The 23,020-nt window shown below is 35.7% G+C and overlaps 1 protein-coding gene across 3 annotated transcripts in view; it reads left to right on the forward strand.

Moving 5' to 3' along the window:
- Positions 1-244: 244 nt before the first annotated feature.
- Positions 245-23,020, forward strand: part of WDR36 (WD repeat domain 36) — a 39,486-nt gene continuing 16,710 nt past the window's right edge. The window contains exons 1-15 of one of the 3 annotated variants that reach the window (XM_036409962.2): positions 245-651; positions 3,032-3,059; positions 5,163-5,263; positions 6,601-6,718; positions 8,111-8,243; positions 9,029-9,083; positions 10,209-10,341; positions 10,594-10,769; positions 11,101-11,221; positions 11,707-11,772; positions 12,939-13,025; positions 14,120-14,265; positions 20,443-20,557; positions 21,017-21,182; positions 21,434-21,542. In XM_036409962.2, coding sequence (XP_036265855.1) covers positions 487-651; positions 3,032-3,059; positions 5,163-5,263; positions 6,601-6,718; positions 8,111-8,243; positions 9,029-9,083; positions 10,209-10,341; positions 10,594-10,769; positions 11,101-11,221; positions 11,707-11,772; positions 12,939-13,025; positions 14,120-14,265; positions 20,443-20,557; positions 21,017-21,182; positions 21,434-21,542 — 1,719 coding nt within the window. In that variant the 5' untranslated portion in view covers positions 245-486. The remainder of the gene's footprint in view (positions 652-3,031; positions 3,060-5,162; positions 5,264-6,600; positions 6,719-8,110; positions 8,244-9,028; positions 9,084-10,208; positions 10,342-10,593; positions 10,770-11,100; positions 11,222-11,706; positions 11,773-12,938; positions 13,026-14,119; positions 14,266-20,442; positions 20,558-21,016; positions 21,183-21,433; positions 21,543-23,020) is intronic. The other 2 variants (XM_036409964.2, XM_036409963.2) reach the window with 2 other exon arrangements.

Here is a 23,020-nt window from a genome sequence, read left to right on the forward strand (position 1 = left end):
GCTTTAAAAAAACATAGTAACAATACTACTATCACACAAATATAATAATCATCAAATACCCAGTTAGCGTTCAAATGTTCTCAATAGCCTCACGTTAGGTTTTTCATATTCACATGTTTAACCTGATTCATTTCGGTTTTAAGACTCTGGTCTCCCATTCAACCTCCTGGACTTGAGCGCTCTCCTCCCCCAAGCTCCTGCTGAGAAGTGACCCATCAGCCGCACCAGAGCTGGGAGCGCCGCTAACGTCCTGGAGACTGTGGCCCGCGGGCCCGGAACCGAAGTCGCGCCTCCACCGTGAGTCCCGGAGGGAGTGCTTTTCCCATTGCACCGAGGACAGTCCTCGCTCACGCGATTGGCAGGGCACACCGGAAGCGCTTGTGAGTCGGTGGCCCGGGCCCAGGCTTGCCCCACGAGCCGCGCTGAACGCCGGGTGCGTGGTTTCTCTCGGGACTGGAGCCCAGAGACGGCCGGACCCCCGCGGCGATGGAGCGGGACGCCGGAGGAGGCCGCACGGCCAGCGCCCTGTTCGCGGGGTTCCGGGCCTTAGGGCTTTTCAGCAACGACATCCCACACGTGGTGCGGTTCAACGCGCTGAAGCGCCGCTTCTACGTGACGACCTGCGTGGGCAAGAGCTTCCATACCTACGACGTGAGTGACTCCTTCCATCACCCGTTCTCTGGAAACCACCCTCCCGGGCCCCCAGGTCTGGCCTGGGGTCATCGAGCTCTCCATCCTCCTCCCCCCGCCCGCCTAGGACTACTCTCTGCCCTGCTCTTCCTTAACCCCTTCCTGCTGCCTCTCACTGTCGCTTCACCCCCAGTGCTGGCTTAGACCTTGCAGTCCGCTGGGGGCGAGTTTCCGAGGCAGTCTGGTTAGGGGAAAGCGCTAGAGAACATTTCAGTTCGAGGATGATATATTTATTTGTACTGTGGGTCATTATTTTAGTTCTCTTGAAGATGTAAATGTGATTGAGACAAGTCCTTAGAGACCCCTCACTCTTAATGAGGAAGAATTGCAAGGCATTTTACCGTGCAATTGATGAGACAACTGGATTAGAAATTCACTACCGTATACTGAGAGTGATGGAGAGGGTGAGATTAATTGTGATTTAGGGAACTGTCCAAGTTGGATAGCAAACTAATTTCCCTAAACTTCCCCTGAGCATCTGTTTTCCACCAGTGTTGAGGGTCTGGCATCTCGTATCTCATGAGTGATTGAAATAGTCTTCTTTGCTGTTTGCTTGTTTCTTTTGTCTTCTCCAAATGAATGTATGCTCTGTGAAAGAAGGAACCTTTTCTTTTTTAAAAAAAATAAAATAAATTTATTGGGGTGACATTGGTCAATTGTGTCATAGGTTTCGAGTGTTCATCACTATGATACATGGTCTGTATATAGCATTGTGTATCCATCCCCATAGCCAGATCATCTTCCGTCATCATGTATTTGGCCCCCTTTATCCTCTACCTCTCCTGTCCTCTTTCCCTCTGGTAACTACCATACTGTTGTCTATCTGTGTCTCTGAGTTTTAGTTTTCTATCCCACATAAACATGCAATCATGGTTCTTAAGCTTTTCTTTTATGAGGACGATGATAATGGCAAGTGTTAATTAAGCACTGTTTTTCTGGAAACCATGCTATACAGTTCTATTCCTTGATGGTTTGTGACGATCAGATGGGTTATTGGCAAGAAGACCTGGTTGTTGGTAGCCTGTTGAATTAGTGGAATAGGACAGTGAAGGCCATGCCCAAGGTGGAGGTGATGGTTATACTGGCTAACATTTACTGAGCAGTTATTACATGACTGGCTCCATGCTGTTTTACACAAATTTTACTCATTGAGTATCATGATCATCTCATAAAGTAGGTATCTGTATTCATCCTTGTTTTATGAAGAGTTTGAGGCATAGGGAGCTTGAGTAACTTTTTCAAAGTTACACAGCTGGATCAATAACCATAGGTTAGGGTCAGCAAACTATGCTTACCGTTTGTTTTTGTATGACATCTTATTTTTCTCCGTGTATTTTTGTGTTTATTCTGACACAACATGACAAGCTCCAAGTAAAATTTGCATAGTAGTAGGATACAATATAATCAAATTTGGCTTGGGATGGAGACATGCATCTACTGTTTTTTTTTTAAGAAACATAGGATATTTAATTCATCACTAAGGGCCCTTTCAATCTTAGCACTCTTGCATCTCTGGGGTGCTCTGTGCTTCTGAAATGGGCAGTTTAGACATTTTTAAATGTTTAGGGGGAAAATCAAAAGAATAGCATTTCATGGCATATGAAAAATAGGATTAAGTTTATTGGAATACAGTCACACACATTTGTTTATTCATTATATATGACTGCTCTCTTGGTACGTTAGCAGTTGAGTAGATACAACAAAGACTACCTAGCCTGCAAAGCCCTAAAATATTTTCTATGTGGCCCATTATAAAAAACATTCACCTACCCTTTCCTTCACCATTCCTAAGGAAATAGTTGAAATAAGTTTTCCTAATAATGAAATTAGAATCAGTAATTGTCTTAGGAAGGACAGCATATCAAATTTATGTATGAGATTATATTTTGATCTTCAATTGTTAGATTATAATTACTAAAGGCCTGGTGCACGAAATTCACGCACGGGGTGGGGGGTGGGGTCTCTCAGCCCAGCCTGCACCCTCTTGCAATCCAGGACCCCGAGGGAGATGTCCAACTACCAATTTAGGCCCTGTCCCGGCAGACATCCCTTTTGCAATCTGCGACTGCTGGCTCTTAACCACTCACCTACTTGTCTGCCTGATCATCCCTAACTACTCCGCCTGCCTGCCTGATCACCCCTAATAACCTCTGCCTGCCTGCCTAATTGCCCCTAACCACTCTGCCCCAGCCCTTGCTGATTCAGCTTCATCTGGAAGGATGTCCGGAATGACATCTGTAAGGTCGTTTGGCTGTCCTGTCTAATTAGCATGTTATGTTTTTATTATTATAGATTTTTGTTAGTGAGAATTTAATTTTTTTTTTTTTCTCTTTTAAAACAGGTTCAGAAACTTAGTTTGGTTGCAGTAAGTAAGTGTAAACTTTATTCTGAATCTATGTATAATTTGTGTCTTTTTAAAATTTCAACATAAATTTAAGGCTTACAGAACATACAAGGAATCCAGTGTGTATTTCTGATAAACTTATATAGCAGAAGAAAAAAAAGAAATCAGGATTATGTGCTATATTTAGTTGTCATATCTCTTAATCTTCTTTAACGTGGAATGTTTGTTAAACTATGCTTCACATCATTGAAATTTTTGTCTTTTTTGTTTTGTTTTACATCATTGACATTTTTTTTAAAAATATATTTTATTGATTTTGTACAGAGAGGAAGGGAGAGAGATAGAGAGTTAGAAACATCGATGAGAGAGAGTCATCGATCAGCTGCCTCTTGCACACCCACTACCGGGGATATTCCCGCAACCAAGGTACATGCCCTTGACCGGAATCAAACCCGGGACCTTTCAGTCCCCAAGCCGACGCTCTATCCACTGAGCCAAACCGGTCCCGGCATCATTGACATTTTTTAAGTCAATATAGGCTAGTTCTTTTTTAGAATATCTGTTAAATTGATTTTTTTAAAACTTTTGTTATAATTAAGTTCAGGTTATGTACTATGTTGAGAATAACAAAGAAATGATGCTGAGTTCTCAGTGTATCAGATCAGAACACACATGCTGTTGGTTAGCCCTTTTCCTGGTAGTGACACCTGATCGTTTTGTTAAGATGACATTTGTCAGGAGGCTCCATTTTAAAGTTTTGCCCTCTGTAATTAATATGTATCTTGAGATAAGATAAATTGAGACTTTATAAATATAGTCTTAAAAGTGTCATCCACTGCTTATCATTCAGTGACATTTCTTACCTGAATCAGTAATCAGCATTATGATTATAAATAGTGCTTTTCATATTTCATCATCAGTTTTACTGTAAGGAAGACATTTTCCCTTTTCACACATTTAGATATTTCTCTAATGGAAGGAATATTTACTTTTTTAAAACTGTTTAATAAAATAAAGGACTTGCCAAGGTGCAGAGATTCTAGGTTTACTATCAATTATGATCTTTGTAAGAGAGACAGAGGAGAACTGTAAGGGATCTACTGGATATATCTGATAAAAACAAAATTTTTAAAAAATTATGAGGCAGAAGAAGGACAATGTAACCTCAGTTGAATACAGAAATAAATAGTAAACCTATAAAAATACCATTTTGTAAATGAAATCCCAAAGTGTAATATACAGCATTAAAAAAAAATGCTTAATCGTCTATTGTCTAATCCTCTGACCCCCTAAGCAGAAAATTTTAAAAAGGCCAGGTGACCATGACAGTGAGAGAGGACTCAAAAAATCATATCATATGACAAAAGACAACAGTTGATAGGCATATTTACCTTGGAGAAGATGGAGTGGAAGCCAGATTGTTCATTTTAAGGGTCAGTATGTAGAATATCATATGGAGTATTTTTTTAATATATAAACATTGATTTCAGAGAAGAAGGGAGAGGGAGAGAGATAGAAACATCAATGATGAGAGGAAATCATTGATTGGCTGGCTCCTTCATGCTCCCTCCTGAGGATGAGCCTGCAACCCATGCATATGCCCTTGACTGGAACCTGGGACCCTTCAGTCTGCAGGCCTATGCTATATCCACTGAGTCTAACTAGGGCCATTTGGAGTATTTTTGAAGGTACTCCAAAGTGTAGTATTAGATGGGGTTCTAAGGTTTTATTTACTTTAAAAATTTTCCTGCAGTTATTAGTAAATTTGATGTTCCTGAAAACAGTCACATATGGGCTGAATGACTGCAAAAGTTTTGTGTATTAAGTAAGGATTTTTTCCAAATAACCCCAAAAAGCTTATCACTTCCTTAGAATTATGTTTTTATGTCTGCAAAGATGAGACATTAGTTCTTTTACTGAGGATTAAGATGATTTCAGAGTTTCAGCCTCATAGTTATTATTAGATGTCTAAGATAACATTAAAGTCAAAATTTTATACTCTGATGGTTAGCTTTCATATTTGTACACATTTTTAAATTATAACCAGGAAAAATGTTATATGTATACTTGAGGTTTCCATCTCTTTTAAGATCTTAATGTTTTATCACTTTGTATTTTTCCCCCCTAGGTAACTCTCTTCCACAGGATATCTGCTGTATGGCAGCTGATGGGAAGCTGGTCTTTGCTGCTTATGGGAATGTTTTCTCTGCATTTGCCCGCAATAAAGAGGTTTGTAACACTGGACTATTGTAATTTGATTGTCTTTTGCAATTAGTAGTCAATTGTCATGATAGTGGAGAGAACTTTAAAGTTGGCATCCTTCTTCTGGGACTTTATTCACATTGGCACCACTGCTTTATGAGAATTGGCTTTTTATTGTGGACAGCTCAGCTCCTGACTCCTTTTCTAAGAACTAAGTGCTTGTTTCTATATAGAGAAAGCTAGATTCTCATGTTTGCCTCACTAATAATGAAGAATCTTTTTTTTTTTTTTTTTTTTTGTCTTAATCTACCACTCTTTTTTGTCTTAAGTTTGTCCTGGGAAAACTAGAGAGATTATCTGGCTTTAGTGGTCCAGAATGAAAAGGAAAGTGGCAGTAGGGATTCCTGGCCAAGTGATAGAATCATTGCACTTGTTAAGAGTTGAGTGGACTGACATTTGTTCCCAAAGCCCTCCATCATCACTACTCGGGTAGGATGGCAATTTACTTATGGAGTTCTTTATGGGAGATGTTTGGGTTTTTAGGAGTTAGGGAAAATGTCTGTTTTTTGCAAAGTATTGCAGTTTGTAGTTTTCTCTGAGAGATTATATATATATACTAGAGGACTGATGTACGATATTTGTGCAAGAGTAGGCCTTCCTTCTCCTGGCTCTCGGCACTGACTTTCCTCTGACACGCAGGACCCAGGCTTCTCTCACAGCCTCTCTCCATCCGGAAGGTTGTCTGGTCTAAGTAGCATATTTTGTTTTTATTATTATAGAGTAGGTATGGGAAGGCATCAAAGACTATTAACTGTAGAAAGCTGTCACCACCACTAGATCCAAAGAGATAAGAAGAAGAAATAGTGTTACTGGAGCCTGGTGAGAACTGAAACCATAGTTATTGAGGAACACAATACTTCTTCCCTAAAACAAAGCTGTGGGGGGAAAGTACCCTATATCTCTCTCCTTTCCTCATCTCCTCTGGAAGCCAGCTTTTGATGGAGTCTGTGGAAGTCAGCCTTCTAGAATATACCACTTTTCTAGGATGCATGGAGTTGTGCTGGTTGGATTAAATGAGGGGCTCCAGCTGTGTGTGTGCCTCCTTCCTGAGCTCAGTTGAGAGGCTCAGCCTCTCAGATGTCATTTCGGTTTCCAATCCATGTTTCTTTATTATTGAACTGGCTGGAGAGCAGTTGAAAATACCTGAATCCTTGCTATTTGTTAATCTAGCATTGGGTAGTCAGAAGTTAAATCACCTTTCCTTAACATGAGCATCTTCAGGATTAACATGTATTTTTTTTGTTAATATAAGGAATATTACATGAATGAATAATATGAAATTCTTTTGAACTTTGACATTGTAGGTAGTACATACTTTTAAGGGTCATAAGGCAGAAATCCATCTTTTGCAACCCTTTGGAGATCATGTTATCTCTGTTGATACTGACAGCATTCTTATTATTTGGCACATATACTCAGAAGGTAAGAATTAACCAATTTATTGCTTTATCTTGAGATGGCATGTTTTGAGATAGAATTTAAAAAAATCTATACCATTTAAGCAGTAAAAAAATTTTTAACAGAATCTGTAACATGTATAAGGAAAAAGGTTCTAAATAAAAACCGGATAAGCAATTTTAATCAGTTAGTTGAGCTCTTTATAACCTGTTTAATGTGTTTACTAGCATATATAATAACTAATACATTTTCCATTGCAGGTCTCCAAGTTTAGTGACATGTTATATTCTCTGTGGAATGAATTTTGATATATGTTTATACCTGTTAATTCTTGGTTTGTATTTTCAACTTTAGTAACAGTAAATTTGAAGATCCTACAGTCCAGTGGTTCTCAACCTTTTTAATGCCGCAACCCTTTTAATACAGTTCCTCATATTGTGGTGACTCCCAACCATAAAATTATTTTCGTTGCTACTTCATAACTGTAATTTTGCTACTGTTATGAATCGTAATGTTAATGTCTATGTTTTCCGATAGTCTTAGGCAACCCTGCTAGCGGTTGTTAGTGGAAAACACAGATACTTAAATTAGGATTCATTAACAGTAGCAAAATTACAGATAAGAAGTAACAACGAAAATAATTTTATGGTTGGGGGTCACCACAACATGAGGAACTGTATTAAAGGGTCACGGCATTTAGAAGGTTGAGAACCACTGCTGTAGTCTGAAGGAAAGTGTACATCCTTTTTTTAAGGATAAGTCAATGTTCTTTAACAATGATATTTTTACACAATAGCACTGAGCTATGTTTATGGACTGTATTATCTTCAAAGGTTAGGCATTCATCACCAGAATATCCCCAGCTTTCCTCAGTAAAAGACTGTGAGTCTCTTATGAAATAAAGCTGTTTTTAAATCTGTTTACATTTTTATCTTATATTACCTCCAAAAGTAGTCCCTATGCAGATGGATATTAAAAGGCCTTTTATAAAGCTTGAGAATCTGATTATTAAGAGTCCAACTGGCTTTCCATAGATGCTGATGCCCAGGTTTTTATTACTGTTAGAGCAGCACATTGTCTTCAGGGAGTTGTTTGTAATGATTTTTAAATAAAACTGTTAATTCATACAATGGTGAGAATCTTTTAAAAATATATTTAAAGTAAATTTTGTATAATTTTTACCTGTATCTGTGCTTCTTGGACTGGGATACACATACTCATGGGAATGTGTAGCAGTGTGCCAGACAGTATGTGAACTAAAGATTAAGTGAAAAGTACCTTCGTGAATACTCAAATTTATTGTAAATCTTTAATGTGGTAGACTTATTTAAGTGCTGAATATATCGGTATATGAAAATATTTTAAACTAATTTATAAAAAATAATTACATGTTATTCATAATTTTTGCTTTTGTAGAAGAATATCTGCAATTGACTTTTGATAAATCAGTATTTAAAATTTCTGCAATTTTGCATCCAAGTACCTACTTGAATAAAATACTTCTTGGCAGTGAACAAGGAAGCCTACAATTGTGGAATGTGAAATCCAAGTGAGTACTTTATTTAGATTATAGTACGGGTGACTCCTGCCTTATCTATTCCTACCTAATAGATTCTTAAGTCTCTCAGTTCTCTCTGCTTTTATATATATATTTGGAGGGCTTTCAGTAAATATACATATTTTTGGAATTGTTTCTTATGGCATCACATATGTGAAATTTGGCATGTGGTCATGGCACATGTTAGGCAGCTTTATATATGCCCATTGAAAGTATATACTAATGGTCCTAGTCATTATTTAAAAAACAAAACAAAACCAAAAAAAAACCCCTCCATGTAGAGAAGGCTCTAGTAAAGTAACATAAGTCCAGAAAATAATTATAAGATTGTCACTGGGGCTTCTAGTTTTTGATAAACTAAGAATGAAATTTGCCTATATTCTAAGATTGTTTTCTATTATAGCCTCTAATATAAAGTAGTTTTTACTCATATATATTTTTTTCTATTTAATTTTTTAAAGAGTTGGAATAGTATAGTAGTTATTAGCAGATTGGAATTTGAAATTGATCTCTTTGGGCTCTGTCAATTATTAGTTACAGGACCTTAACTTAATTATTTCACATATTTTTAAATTTCTTGGTTTCTTTATCTGGAGAGTGGTATAAGTTTACCTCATGGGATTGTTTAAGTATTAAATAAGTTAATATGCATTTTTAGAATAGTGTGGGGCAGAGTAAGAACCTAATAATTATCACTTGCTCTTTTAATTTTTAATGTGTAGTTGATTTTGTTTTCCTCCCAGAAAAATAGCTTTCAACTCTTTTTCTTCTTGTAGTAAACTTCTATATACATTTCCAGGATGGAAAGTTGGAGTGACGGCTCTTCAACAGGTTAGTATTTTTTTTTTTTTAAGTCAAAGAAGAAATGGATTTAGTAATTGTATCTTTCAGTTTCAGGGGTGGATTATATTTTTAGACCTAAACACAAAATAATATAGACTAGTTTATCTTTATGAATATGCTCAAAATATTGTTTTTGAAATGTAATTGAAAACAGATGATAAAACCTTTGTCTATAAACTTTGTGGAAACTGTTTTGCCTAAAATTAGGTTCTTAACTAGTCGTTGCTGTGGAGCTTTGTTTACCAATCATTCTGCAAGCATGTAGTCTAGTGCCTTGTACAGAATGGAGATGTGTTGTTCATTGTGGGTCACACACACATTTGTCAAGTTGTTAAGATTTGTAGCTTGAAATAATTGGGTCCCAAATACTAATATTCTTTTCTGGACTCTTCCAGAAATAACTGCTATTTGTTTTGAGTATAGACATGTCTGAATGAATGACTGACCACCAGAGGACAGCCTCTGCGTTGAGCGTCTGCCCCCTTGTTGTCAGAGTGTATCATAGTGACTGATAGTTCTGCCATTTGGTTGATTTGAATATTAGCCTTTTATTCTATAGGATTGGGCATTCATTTTCTGTGCTAAAATAGAGAAACTTATTATAGAGCTTGAATGTAATACCATTATATAAAATGAAGATTATAATCATAGGTTATTTAAGCTGGAACAGACCAAGTATAAAATTTTTTTGCCTTTTAACATATTTTATAAGTTTTTCTGTTTTCTTTGAGTAAACAACTCTTTACTTTCTTTGTAGTTGGCCTTTTATGTTATGCATTGGCCTTTTATGTTGTTGCGCATATAGCAAACTTTTGTTTTCTAAGAATTGTCTTAATTTTCTGTTTACAACTATTCAATGATCTATAGTGATTTCAGACATGAACTTTCATTTCTGTTATGACTGCTTTCTTATCAAGTCAGCCATGTTTTGGGGAAGGGAAGGTGATGGTAACTACCAGATTTGAAGGTGAGAAATTACTTGAGGGAAAATTATTCTTACTTTCATGCTAAATAACATGATTTCTTCTGATAACATGTAAATAAGGAATGATATAATCAAGATTATTAAAGCTGTTTGAAAATATTTTAAAAGTTGAATAATTTAATTTTTAGGCACCAGCTGTGGATGTTGTTGCTGTTGGTCTTATGTCGGGTCAGGTTATCATTCATAACATTAAGTTTGATGAAACATTAATGAAGTTTCGTCAAGACTGGGGACCTATTACTTCTATTTCATTTCGCACAGGTAACTTAATTATTGCTATGACTTAAGAACACTTAAAGTGCATTACTCTGAAACAGAAATTTTCTTAATAGGTTTTCTTTTTGTAATTTTAACAGGAAAGAATAAAATACTGGAGTATAAAGAGACAGAGGAACATAGATAGATTCTTAGTGTATAGTCTTTTCTTACTTTATAGATTAAAAGGGTAGAAAGAAGAGTTGATTGATATTTTATGGTGCATGTTTTTATTAATGTATTTTATTTTCATAACAGATGGTCATCCAATTATGGCAGCTGGAAGCCCATGTGGCCATATTGGACTCTGGGATCTTGAAGACAAAAAATTCATCAATCAAATGAGAAATGCACATTCTACAGCAATTGCTGGATTGACATTTCTCCACAGAGAGCCACTTCTTGTCACAAATGGTGCTGACAATGCTCTTAGGGTATTATGATTATTGTTGTTGTCATCTTCCTGGCTCATCTGTCCTACTCTTCAGGTTATTACAAGTCTGCTTTAATATTTTAGCCTGAAACCTAGAAGGTGGAAGGAATGTGGAATAAGATACTGGTAGAGATGAAACAAAAACACAGCAGGTTACATTGATTGCAATGAAGTGAGAAAGCATTATAGTTTATTGCTCCCCTAACCCTCCACTGCAAGGTCAGCAGCCTGGCCAGCACTACCCATTGCCAGTTGATTTATGTCAAAGATGATTTGGCTGCTTGCAGATAACTTACATTGTGGAAGAACCTTACCATTTTATTTCTTGGCAGGTATGGATATTTGATGGTCCCACTGGTGAAGGCCGGCTTTTGAGATTCAGAATGGGACATAGTGCTCCTCTTACCAAAATTAGGTATTATGGACAAAATGGACAACAGATTCTTAGCGCAAGTGAGTTCCTTTGCATACTATTAGTTGATTCCAGTAAATATTGAGAACCGAGTGCTTAATATTTATTAAGTTTGGTATTTGCACATTTTAAAATTCAAATGTCTCTGATTTACTTGGAAATGTGGGAAAAGGGTTAAAGGAAGCAAAGAAGAATGTGTTAACTTTGAATACTCAGGAAACATTGTAGATGATAATTATCTTCATTTGGAGTGTCATTCTGTTTACTAATTCTGAGAGAAAATGGTCAGATTCTGAAAATGTAGCCCTTGCCTATTCTAATAATATACTGAGAATTATTGTTTCATTCTATTCTTTGTTCTTAATAAATGTACAATTGAATACTGTAATGAAGGATGTAGTTGCAATCTGACTGTCCCAAACTATAACTTCTATCTTTTCATAGAATCTAATTTATAAGATCTGTGATTTAGATGGTCCATTGTTTTGATGAAGCTTGATTAGGCATTTTCTATATATGTCAACAGGTCAAGATGGAACTCTTCAGTCATTTTCCACAATACATGAAAAATTTAACAAGAGCTTGGGACATGGTAGGTCATTTGCAAAGTAGAAAAAAAAAACACCTGCTGATCCCCAAAGAAACATTTCAGGATTCTGTGAGATGACCAGAAGAGGTTTTATTGATACCTCTTTTCTTAGTAAATTAAAAAACCCTTGTATGAAGGGCAGTAGTAAGATTTTTAAAATCAGTGTTGCTTTGAAGTGGTTAAAGTATAGCTGTAAGATTATTGAAAAGAGTTAGATATCGTGGTTGTAAAAACATGGCTGCTACCCAAAAGACCTTGATGCTCTAACTTGAGCCATTTGTAAAGTGCAGAATTTTAAAGATGGAAAGGAGCTTAGAGAAAGCATCCAAGTATCCCATCTTTTTGTAAATATGTCCCATTTTGTTCTCTGTCCCTTCATAGGGTTTCCCAGCATTTGAAAAATTTTGTTTGCTAAACAAAAATGTTTCCCAGTTTTATTCATAATTACTCTTTTTTGTAAGCTAATGTCCTGGCTCTTCATGTATGTATATACTTACAGATGAATTTCAGGATCATTTTAAAATCAATATACAAAATAATTTATCTTAAATTGAAGAAATTTGATATCTTTAAGAATCTTCACATCTAGCAATATGGTATCTCTTCATTCAAGTCATCTTTTCATTTCCTGAGTGAATTTTTTTTTTTTTTTTTAGTTTTCCTCCTATTCTACATATTTTACATATTTTAATATGATTTTCTAGTATTTTGCTAATATGAATGGGATCTTTGTTGCAGTTAGAAATATAATGAAATACAAAAAATATATAATATTTATATTATAATGATATTAAATGCTGCATTGTACATTGTAGGGAACTTGCTGATTTTTTTATTGGTTCAGTATCTGATCCAGTGAAACTATTATTACTTCTAATAATTATTTGGCTGTTTTTCTTAATTGACATGACTGTATCACCATTACTTCACCTGCAAAAAAAAAAAAAGATATTTTTACCACTTTTTATAAATTATTTATATATCATAGTTTAATTTTTCATGGCATTACTTAGCTAAACTTGACAAGCAATTTAATGACAGTGGTGATAACATCTTTATGTACTTAATGACAATATTTTGAACTTTATAGTTATGTGACAGTGAATAACTTCTATGTACATTTCATTAAGAATGATTCATAGCTATATTTCTCTCTCCCCCAACCGTAGGATTAATAAACAAAAAAAGAGTCAAACGTAAAGGACTTCAAAATACCCTGTCAGTGAGACTTCCTCCCATCACAAAATTTGCAGCTGGTAAGTAACTTCTTACTGTGTTTTGAGAAGTTCTGCTTTGTCATTTATTTCCTACTATATATTTCTTTATTTTTTTCTATTTTAATAGATGTTTTTGCAAATATTAATAAACATCTGGAAGGTAACCCAAGTGCATGCTAATCTTGTGTGAAGACTGAAAAAGAGTTACTTATAATTTGAACTTGTTATGTATTAATTTCAGGCTTCTCATCTCTAAGAGCTATTAATAAACAATATTTGATATATCACTTTGTATCCCTTTTTATTCTGACATGCCTAATATAAGGAAATTCACTAGTATAAAAAGGCAAGAACTGAGGATACAGAGCTCTGACTAATTTAATAAAGATCTAAATACACAGATCTTAATATATACTATCTCGTTTGAGCAGTGCTTCATTCAAAGAAATAATTTGAAGAAAGATGCATAGGTAATGGGATTATTGATTGAAAACTATCATATAAAATCTGTATAAGCACCATTTTTACTTCGTTATTTTATTTGATGACTGATATATATTTTTTTAATTTTAATTTTGACCGTCTTCCTTTCTGGTTTTTATCTTAGAACCCAGTGATGTTTCTAAAACATCTGAATCATGTCACTCCTCTTAAAAATCTTTCTGTGGCCCCTCATTATTTTTAGGGTGAATCTCCTTTCCTTACATGGCTTTCAAGACACTTTGCTGTGTGGCCCCAGTTGCCTTGCCCTCCTCTCACCCCTCAAGAAAATGCTTCACTACTTGCTGTACTTAATTTTGTTCAGGTTACTCTTGGACCTGTGTGTACCCTCTACCTCATCCTTCCAGTTAATATTTATTTATTTTACTGCTTCTTTCATGGAGACATTTATTACTCTTCCCCAATTTCTTAGCAAACTTCCTGAGTGCTCTTATAAGGCACAATCATACTTTACTATAATTTATGCTGATCAGAATCTCTTGTTAGATTTTAAGCTCATTACTATCAGGAATTACATGTTTATAATTGTGTCTCTAATGATAACATGGACGATTAAGTGCTTAATAAATGATAGGTGAAGAAATTAGTGGGGGAATGAAAGCAATTGGTTTATGATTTTAATTATGTTTTAGAGGAAGCTCGTGAAAGTGACTGGGATGGTATCATTGCTTGCCATCAGGGTAAGCTATCTTGCTCAACCTGGAACTATCAAAGATCTACAATAGGCGCTTACTTTCTCAAGCCAAAAGAGCTGAAGAAAGATGACGTTACTGCAACAGTAAGTGAGCATAAAACCATCTTATAATCTTGTTATACTCAACTTTATTGATGATAATATTGGTTGAAAGAACATAACATTTTCAAATTAGTCCCTAATAGTATTAAGTTTTCCAGCTTACAGAGAATTGCTTTTGGTTGAAGTTAAGCTTTGCTTAATCAGATATAGTATATTGGTTACTTAAATTTTCTTAGGTATATAGGATTACTCAGAATACCCTTTGAAGATTATTTCATCATTTATATAATATATGTTTTAATGATTTTAAATAGAGAGGAAGAGGGGGGGGGGAGAGAGAGAGAGAGAGAGAGAGAGAGAGAGAGAGAGAAAAAGAAAAGGGAAAGGGAAAGAAACATCGATGTGAGAGAAACTGATCAGGGATGTAACTAGTAACCCTTTGGTGCACGGGATAAAGCTCCATCCAACTGAGCCACATCAACCAGAGCTTTTAATATATTTCTTCGCCTGAATTATGTTGAGTGTACAGTATTTTATTTAATAAATATTAGTTGAGTGTACAGTATTTTATTTAATAAATATTAATCTGAAGATTTCTTCCCTTCTTTATTTTCATTCTTCCTTCCTTGATTTCTTTCATTATATGAATAGGATTTAGGTAAATCTTTAATGCATAATAGGTATAGAAATTACTTAAATCCTTTATTTCTTGTTTTTCCACATATGTCTATTATGATAAATGCCTTTTAGAGAAATTCTGATTGAGTACTGTCAAAACTTATTTAAATACAGGTTTTAAATGCCAGGGTTTATTTTTAAGTTCTTATTCCTCTGAAATTTTATTTTGTTTTCTTTTGTTAATATGTGAATCTTCAGTTAGGTTCAAATTTAACCCTTTGCACTCGCTGTCCCCTCTCAGGGGACATCGGAACTCTAGCATATCACTCGGATGTCCCCTCTCAGGGGGGACATTGCAGTTTATTAGTGATTACGGGGAATTGAGTTAATTCAACGCACGTTTCCGCCGCAAAGTAGCGTCGAGTAGCTGGTAGCCAATGTCCAGAATGGTTTGGAGTGCAAAGGGTTAAGATATAAAGAAAAATGTCAAATTTGGTTTGGAGAAATATTACCTCTGCTTTTTCTTAAACAGTTTTATTGAAATGTAATTCACTCATTTAAAGTGTACAATTAATTCAATGGTTTTATGTATATTAATAGAATTGGTGCACCAAATTCTATTACCAAGCATCACCAAAATTTTATCAGTCTAATTTTAGAACATTCCTATCACCTCAAATTGAAATCTTCTACTATACTTATTAATAGCTATCCACATTTTCTCACTTTTTCCCTCTCCCATCTCCCTAGACTAGAGGCCCAATGCATGAAATTTGTGAAAGACTAGGCCTTCCCTCTCCAGGCTGCTGGTACCTGCTTCTCTGTGGCACCCAGGACCTGGGCTTCCATCACAGCCCCAGCTTCTTCCAGAAGGTTATCTGGAAGGATGTCAGATCTAATTAGCATATTACGCTTTTATTATTATAGATAGACTAGAGGCCTGGTGCAAGGGTCCCTTTGCCTGGCCTGCAGACATCCCCCGAGGGATTCCAGATTGCGAAAGTGCAGTTCACAGGTGACACACCCTAGAGTCAGGAACTCTCCTCTCTGGTTCTGGATTCGTCACCCGAGAACCGCAGCTGCCAAGTCACTGTAGCTTGGCAGCTCCTACGTTGAGCGTCTGGGGGTCAGTGTGCATCATAGCAATAGGCCTATAAATAGCTTATTTATATTGGCCTATAAATATATACACACACACACACACACACACACACACACTATAGACCTGGTGCACGAAATTTGTGCAGGGAGAGGAGCTGTCCCTCAGCCTAGCGGGTACCCTCTCTAATCTGGGACCCTTCGAGGGATGTCTGACTGCCCATTTAGGCCTGATCTTGGTGGGATTGGACCTAAAAGGGCAGTCGGACATCCCTCTCACAGTCCAGGACTGCTGGCTCCCAACTGCTCGCCTGTCTTCCTGATTGCCCCTAGCCACTTCTTCCTGCCAGCCTGATCACCCCCTAACACTCTCCTGCCAGCCTGATTGATGCCTAATTGCTCCCCTGCCAGCCTGATTGCCCCTAACTTCCCTCCTCTGCTGGCCTGGTCATCCCTGACTGACATCCCCTGCAGGCCTGGTCCCCCCCTAACTGCTCTCCCCTGCAGGCCTGGGCCTCCTCTCCCTCCCTCTCCCACCAGCTGCCCTTCCTTGCATGCCCAGTCGCCCCCAACTTCCCTCCTCTGCCAGCCTGGTCACCCTTTACTGCCCTCCCCTGAAGGCTTCATCACCCACAACTGCCCTCCCTTGCAGACCTGGTCTCTCCCAACTTCTCTCTCCTGCTAGCCATCTTGTGTCCACATGGGGAAAGCCATCTTTGACCACATGGGGTCAGCCATCTTGTGTGTTGGAGTGATGGTCAATTTGCATATTACTGTTTTATTAGATAGGATAGAAGATAGATATATAGATTTGCCTAGTCTGGCGATTTCATATAAAGATCTTTGTGATTTTCTTCTTTTACTTAGCATAATGTTTTCAAGGTGCATCCATATTGTAGCTTGTATCAATACTGTATACCTTTTATTGCTGAATACTCCATTTTGTGTAGAAACCTCATTTTGGTTAGCCTTTGGTCAGTTAGTTTATGAACATTTGTGTTCCTATTTTTTGGCTATAAATACTGCTATGAACGTTGGTGTATAGATTTTTATGTGGACATGTGTTTTCTCTGCATTTATATCTAAGAGAAGAATGATTAAGTCATAATATAACTCTATTTAACATTTTTGAGGAACTGCCAACCGGTTTTTCAAAGAAGCTGCATTTCTAACCAGCAATGTATAGCGGTTCCAATTTCTATATATCCTAGCCTTGTCACTGTCTGTTTGGTTATTGCCATCCTAGTGAGGATCTCATTGTGGTTTTAATTTGCATTTCCTCTGACTTAATTATGGTGAACGTTTTTCATGTGCTTTTTGGCTGTTTGTGTATTTTCTTTGGAGAAATGTTTATTAAATCATTTGCCCATTGTTTAATGGAATTATTTACCTTTGTATTATTGAGTTTTAATAAAACTCTTTATATAATCTGGGTACAAGTACCTTATCAGATAAGTGATTTTTAGATATTTTCTCCCAATCTATGGGCCATCATTTTGTTTTCTTGCTGGTATCATTTTCTGCTAATATTTTTTAACTTTAGTGAAGTTTAACCTACTTTTTTTTTATATATACTAGTGGTTTTAGAAAAATCATTGCTTAATCCAAGGCCATGGAACAAATGATGCTTTTATTTTTAGATCTGTAATCATTTCTGAGTTAATACTAATATCTAGTTGTTCAGCATCGTTTGTTCAGAAGATTATTCTTTTACCATTGAATGATCTTGGCACCCTCTCCCCAAATCATTTGACATTATATGAGGGTTTACTTCGGACTCTCATTTCTCTTTTATTGTTCTATCTGTCTGTCTTCATGCCAGTGCCAAACTGTCTTGATTTTTGTACCTTTTACCTTTGTAGTAAGTTTTGAATTCAAGAAGATTGACTCTTCCAAGTTTATTCTCCCACTTTCCTCCACCCCTCAAGATTGTTTTGGCTATTCTGGTCCCTTACATTTCCATATGAGTTTTAGGATGAGCTTGTCAGTATCTACAAAGGAAGCAGCTAGGATTTCAAAAATACTTATTAAAAGTTGAACTCCACTTATGATCCTATTTTGTACAAGTTTATTTGTAAGTATATATGCTTTATTAGCCATAGTACAGAAATCCAGTCTTAAGATTTTATACTATTTTCTAAATAATAGAGATTCTATCTTAAGTGTCTTAAGTTTACCTGCTAAGTTTTGTTTTGTTTTTAATATATTTTATTGATTTTTTTTTTTTTTACAGAGATGAAGGGAGAGGGATAGAGAGCCAGAAACATCAGATAAGAGAGAAACATCGATCAGCTGCCTCCTGCACACCCCCCACTGGGGATGTGCCCTCAACATGCCCTTGACCAGAATCGAACCTGGGATCCTTCCGTCCGTAGGCCATCACTCTATCATCGGAGCCAAACTGGTCAGGGCTATCTGCTCAGTTTTGAGTAGCAATTTTGATAGTAGTGGTAATGATAATTATAGTTAACAGGTTTTTCTGTGCTTGCTTTGTTTTAGTGTCTCTGCCTAGCACATATTATTGTATATTATTCTCACAACAATCTTATGATATGGTCTATTGTTAGCCTCTTTTTATTGACAATAAAACTGATGCTTGCCGAAACTGGTTTGGCTCAGTGGATAGAGCGTCAGCCTGCAGACTGAAGGGTCCCAGGTTTTATTCCAGTCAAGGGCATTTTAACTTAATTTCAGGCGCATCCTCAGTGAGGGGTGTACAGAAACAGCTGATCGATGTTTCTCTCTCATCGATGTTTCTAGCTCTCTATCTCCCTTCCTCTCTGTAAAAAATCAATAAAATATATTTTAAAAAAACAAAACAACAGAAGAAACAACACCTGATGCTTAATATAATGAGTAACATGCCTAAGGTCAGTAAAGCTAGTAAATGGAAGAGCTGGGATTTGAACCTAGACCTATTCAGTTTAGAGCCTGTGTTCTTAACTCACAGCCTTTTATTGATGAAGCAGATCATTGAATATATGCATAGTAAGTATATGTATATATTTAGTTATATGTTTGGCAAACTCAGTCAGCTACCTGGAAAAAACCAGTAATCAGAAAGTAATAAACAAAAATATTTATTAGATAGCCCATGCACTAAAATACAATTTGTTACTTAAAGATAACCCTCTCAGTTTACTCATTTTGCTTTGTTTATGCTGTCTTTGATAAGAGATTAGCATGAATAAGTAAGAAAAAGAGATTATACAATAGAAGCAGGCCTCTAACAACAGTAAATTTTATTAAAATGAATACAAGTTCACCCAGGCTGGTGGACAGCATCCTGTGCACCAAAAAAAGATTGCCATTTCGATTCCTGGTCAGGGCACAGGCCCAGGTTGTGGACTCAGTTCCCCGGTAGGGGATGTGTGGAAGGCAGCCGATCTATATCTTGCTCTCACATGGATGTTTCTCTCTTTCTCTCCCTTTGCTTTCCTCTTTCTCAAAATCAATTAAAGTAAATAAATACAAATTATAAAAAGAATAGCAAGCACATCGGGGTTCTTTGCTACTTGTAGGTTATAGCCTAGTATCTCCATTAATTCCTGTTATTAAAACTACAACATAGTGTAAACATTTATGAGTTTTTAAAGTAGTAAGATTACGTTTGTGTTCTGTTTAGAGAGAATGCTTTTTTAAAGATTAGCCCATAATATATATTTTTACGGAATAAGCTTTAATTGTCTAGAAAAATAAAATCAGGACATACTGCTTCGAACAGTTACATAGCCTCTAATAAGTTCTTTATTTTAGGTTTTAGAAGTTTATTTCTTTAGGCATAAATTTAGCAGTATTTTCAATTCTTCCTTGGGTGGATAATATCTGACTGACACACAGTGACAATCAGGGATTTCTCTGGCCACGATCCAATATAGAGCCAGTCTCATGTTTTTAACATAGGAAAAAAGACACCTCATTAATACAATATTGACTGACACTTTAAGTAGTAAGATATGAGTTTATTTTAGAGAAACTGCTTTTAAACTAATGTGTTCTATGTAATGCCTCATGTATTCTCTTCCTAACATGTCATAATTAAAATATTTTGAGCTTTTTTATTGGACATTTAATGGTAGGTTTTTAGTTTTGTATAGTTGTGGAAGCAATTACAAAAGTAAGGTAAGATAAAGACAAATTAGGGAATGGAATGCTTTGACTTGAGCACTGTGGGGAATAAATTAAAAATTGAAAGCAGATGATAACACAATTATTCTGACTTTGTAAATTTCAACTGAGTTACTTCCGTTATGTTTTATGGTCTTAGATAATAATGTCTTCATACTTCTTAGAGAAAGGAGATAGAATCAAGCAGATATTTCTTATATATCCAAATACAGGAATGTTTAAGAAAATTAACTAATTAATTTGTCATGCTATGCTTTATTTTAAAAAAAGAATAAGATAATTAGTAGATAAAAAAAAACACTATGGGAGCTAAAGTACAATAAAAATGTTAGTTTATTTGCTGTGTCACTTGTGTTTAATTTTTCCCCCCCTAAGGCAGTGGATATAACTTCTTGTGGAAATTTTGCTGTGATTGGTCTCTCATCAGGAACTGTAGATGTATATAACATGCAATCTGGTATACATCGAGGAAGGTTTGGTGAGGATCAAGGTATTGCATTTTTTCCTTTTTAAAAAAATAATATAAATAAGTATGAGGCTAATAACTCATTGGCATGTATTAAATTTTTACTGCTAGCCATTTTGATGGGTTATTATCAACTGTACATGACAGATACTGCCATTATATCTTATAGCCACCATATTGAAATACTCAGAGAATTAAGTCACAGATGTTATGGGAAAGTAGATAATATACAAATTAAAATTTTCTTTAAGCAGAAAAATCTTAACTGTTTTTTGAAACCTTTCTGTATTATTCTGATGAACTTTGTTTTTACTTGAGCAATATAATAATCTCCCTACTTCCTAAAATTCAGAGTAATATCAAAATTTTAGGGAAGGTAAATAGTGGAACTTAGATATTTAAATAAAGGAATCACTCTTCATGCAGTATTCAGAGAGGCAATATCAATTCTTATTCTTTTTTCTTTTAATATATGCTTTAAAGCTCATAAAGGGTCTGTTAGAGGTGTTGCAGTAGATGGATTAAACCAGCTGACAATTACGACTGGTAGTGAAGGATTACTCAAGTTTTGGAACTTTAAAAACAAAATTTTAATCCATTCTATGAGTCTTGATTCATCTCCAAATATGATGCTGCTACACAGAGACAGGTAAAGTTTCTCTTTTAATGATAATGAATTTTCCTCTTCATGTTTTTGGTAAAAGTTCTTAATTTAAGTAAAGTATATAATTTACCAAGTTGGGGGGGAGGGGAGAGTCAGATTTTTAACATTAAAAAAAACAGCATTTTGCTTATTCATAATCCAAAGATACACTTGACTTAAAAAAAATTACAATGCCTATGAGATTTTTAGTTCAAGTTTTTGTTTGTTTATTAAAACTGATGCATTTATCTTGCTAGTGGCATTCTGGGACTCGCCTTGGATGACTTCTCCATTAGTGTTCTGGACATAGAAACTAGAAAGATTGTCAGAGAGTTTTCTGGACACCAAGGCCAAATAAATGACATGGTAAAACTAACTCAATGTTTAAACAAAACTTGACTCACTTCTGCTTCTATTTAGTTAAAAAATGTTCAAATAATTGAAACTGTTTTCCTTGAATAGCATTGAACTACGCATCATACTAGTATGAGGAAATATTTAAAAGAAATAATTTGGAGACTAATTTTCAAAAAGATTTTTAAGGAAAATGTAGAATTAAAAGCAAGTTTAATATTTCTCAGGGAGTTAATGCCATCAGATTAAAATATATATCGCAGAGTTTATCTTTTTCTCTTAGACTGCAAGCAGGACCAAAATATACTTTAGAGATTGAAACGTAAGTATGTCATTTCTGGCTTAGTATTTTTTTAAAAATATATATACAATATTTTATTGATTTTCCAGAGAGAGGAAGGAAGAGGGATAGAGAGCTAGAAACGTCGATGAGAAAGAAACATCGACCAGCTGCCTCCTGCACACCCCCTACAAGGGATGTGCCGGCAACCAATGTATTGTACATGCCCTTGACCGCAATCGAACCTGGGACCTTTCAGTCCGCAGACCGACACTCTATCCACTAAGCCAAACCAGTTTCGGCATTTCTGACTTAGTATTAAACTAGGCTGAAGAAACTTATTTCTGGTTTTCTACATGCATAAAAAATTAATACTAGGAGACTTGGAATATTTGGTACCTGGTATGTGCTAGTATTGTTTTATTTCTAGAATTTGTATAGCTTAATTCCTGATAATGTGATTTAGCTTACTATTGTATTCTTATGGAGAGATGTATGATATAAGAAGCACTCTGATTTAGAAAGTGTATGCAAAGGACCATATTAAGTTTATATTGTCGTTTTGCATCAATTGCAGATTCCTTGATTTATTTAAAAGGAGAAAAAAATAAAAATAAAATCCTAGCTACTGAATACCAGTTCCAACAGCTACTTTTACTTATTTATTCTCATACCAAAAATCAGAATTTGCAGTGCTTACCCATTTCCTTAAAAATAAGGAGAAATGGTCAGGAAATGGTGGTGTTCTGGAGATTTCTGGAGATTGGAGATTGGTAGAACTACCCATCAACAGAATTTGTTGTGACAATATCTACAGAAATGAGGGTGGGACCGCAATAATTATGATGAAATAGCTTTTTTTTTAAAAAAAACATTTGTCAGTGCCAACAATCTTCCTGTTTTTTGTGTGTTTTTTTCCCTTCTCACATTTTTCAACTTGTGTGTTTGGAGTTTCTAGTACTCAGTATTAAATTAAATCTATGAGATTTACTTATCAGGTCATTTCCCCTGTCCTTTAATGCTTGTTTTATTCTGTAAATTGATCTCTCTGGACCTTAAGTTTTGAGTTTCCACAATACTGCAGCCCTGGTGAACAAATTACAGTCCACTTATCCAAATATGTGCTAATATGGGTAGTCATGATCTCTTTGATGTGCTTATACTTTTGGATGAATACAATCTGCCATTATAAACCCTAAAGTTTTTCCTT

The sequence above is a fragment of the Pipistrellus kuhlii genome, unplaced genomic scaffold, assembly GCF_014108245.1.
Source record: "Pipistrellus kuhlii isolate mPipKuh1 unplaced genomic scaffold, mPipKuh1.p scaffold_m20_p_4, whole genome shotgun sequence".
In the NCBI taxonomy this organism is placed as follows: Eukaryota; Metazoa; Chordata; class Mammalia; order Chiroptera; family Vespertilionidae; genus Pipistrellus; species Pipistrellus kuhlii.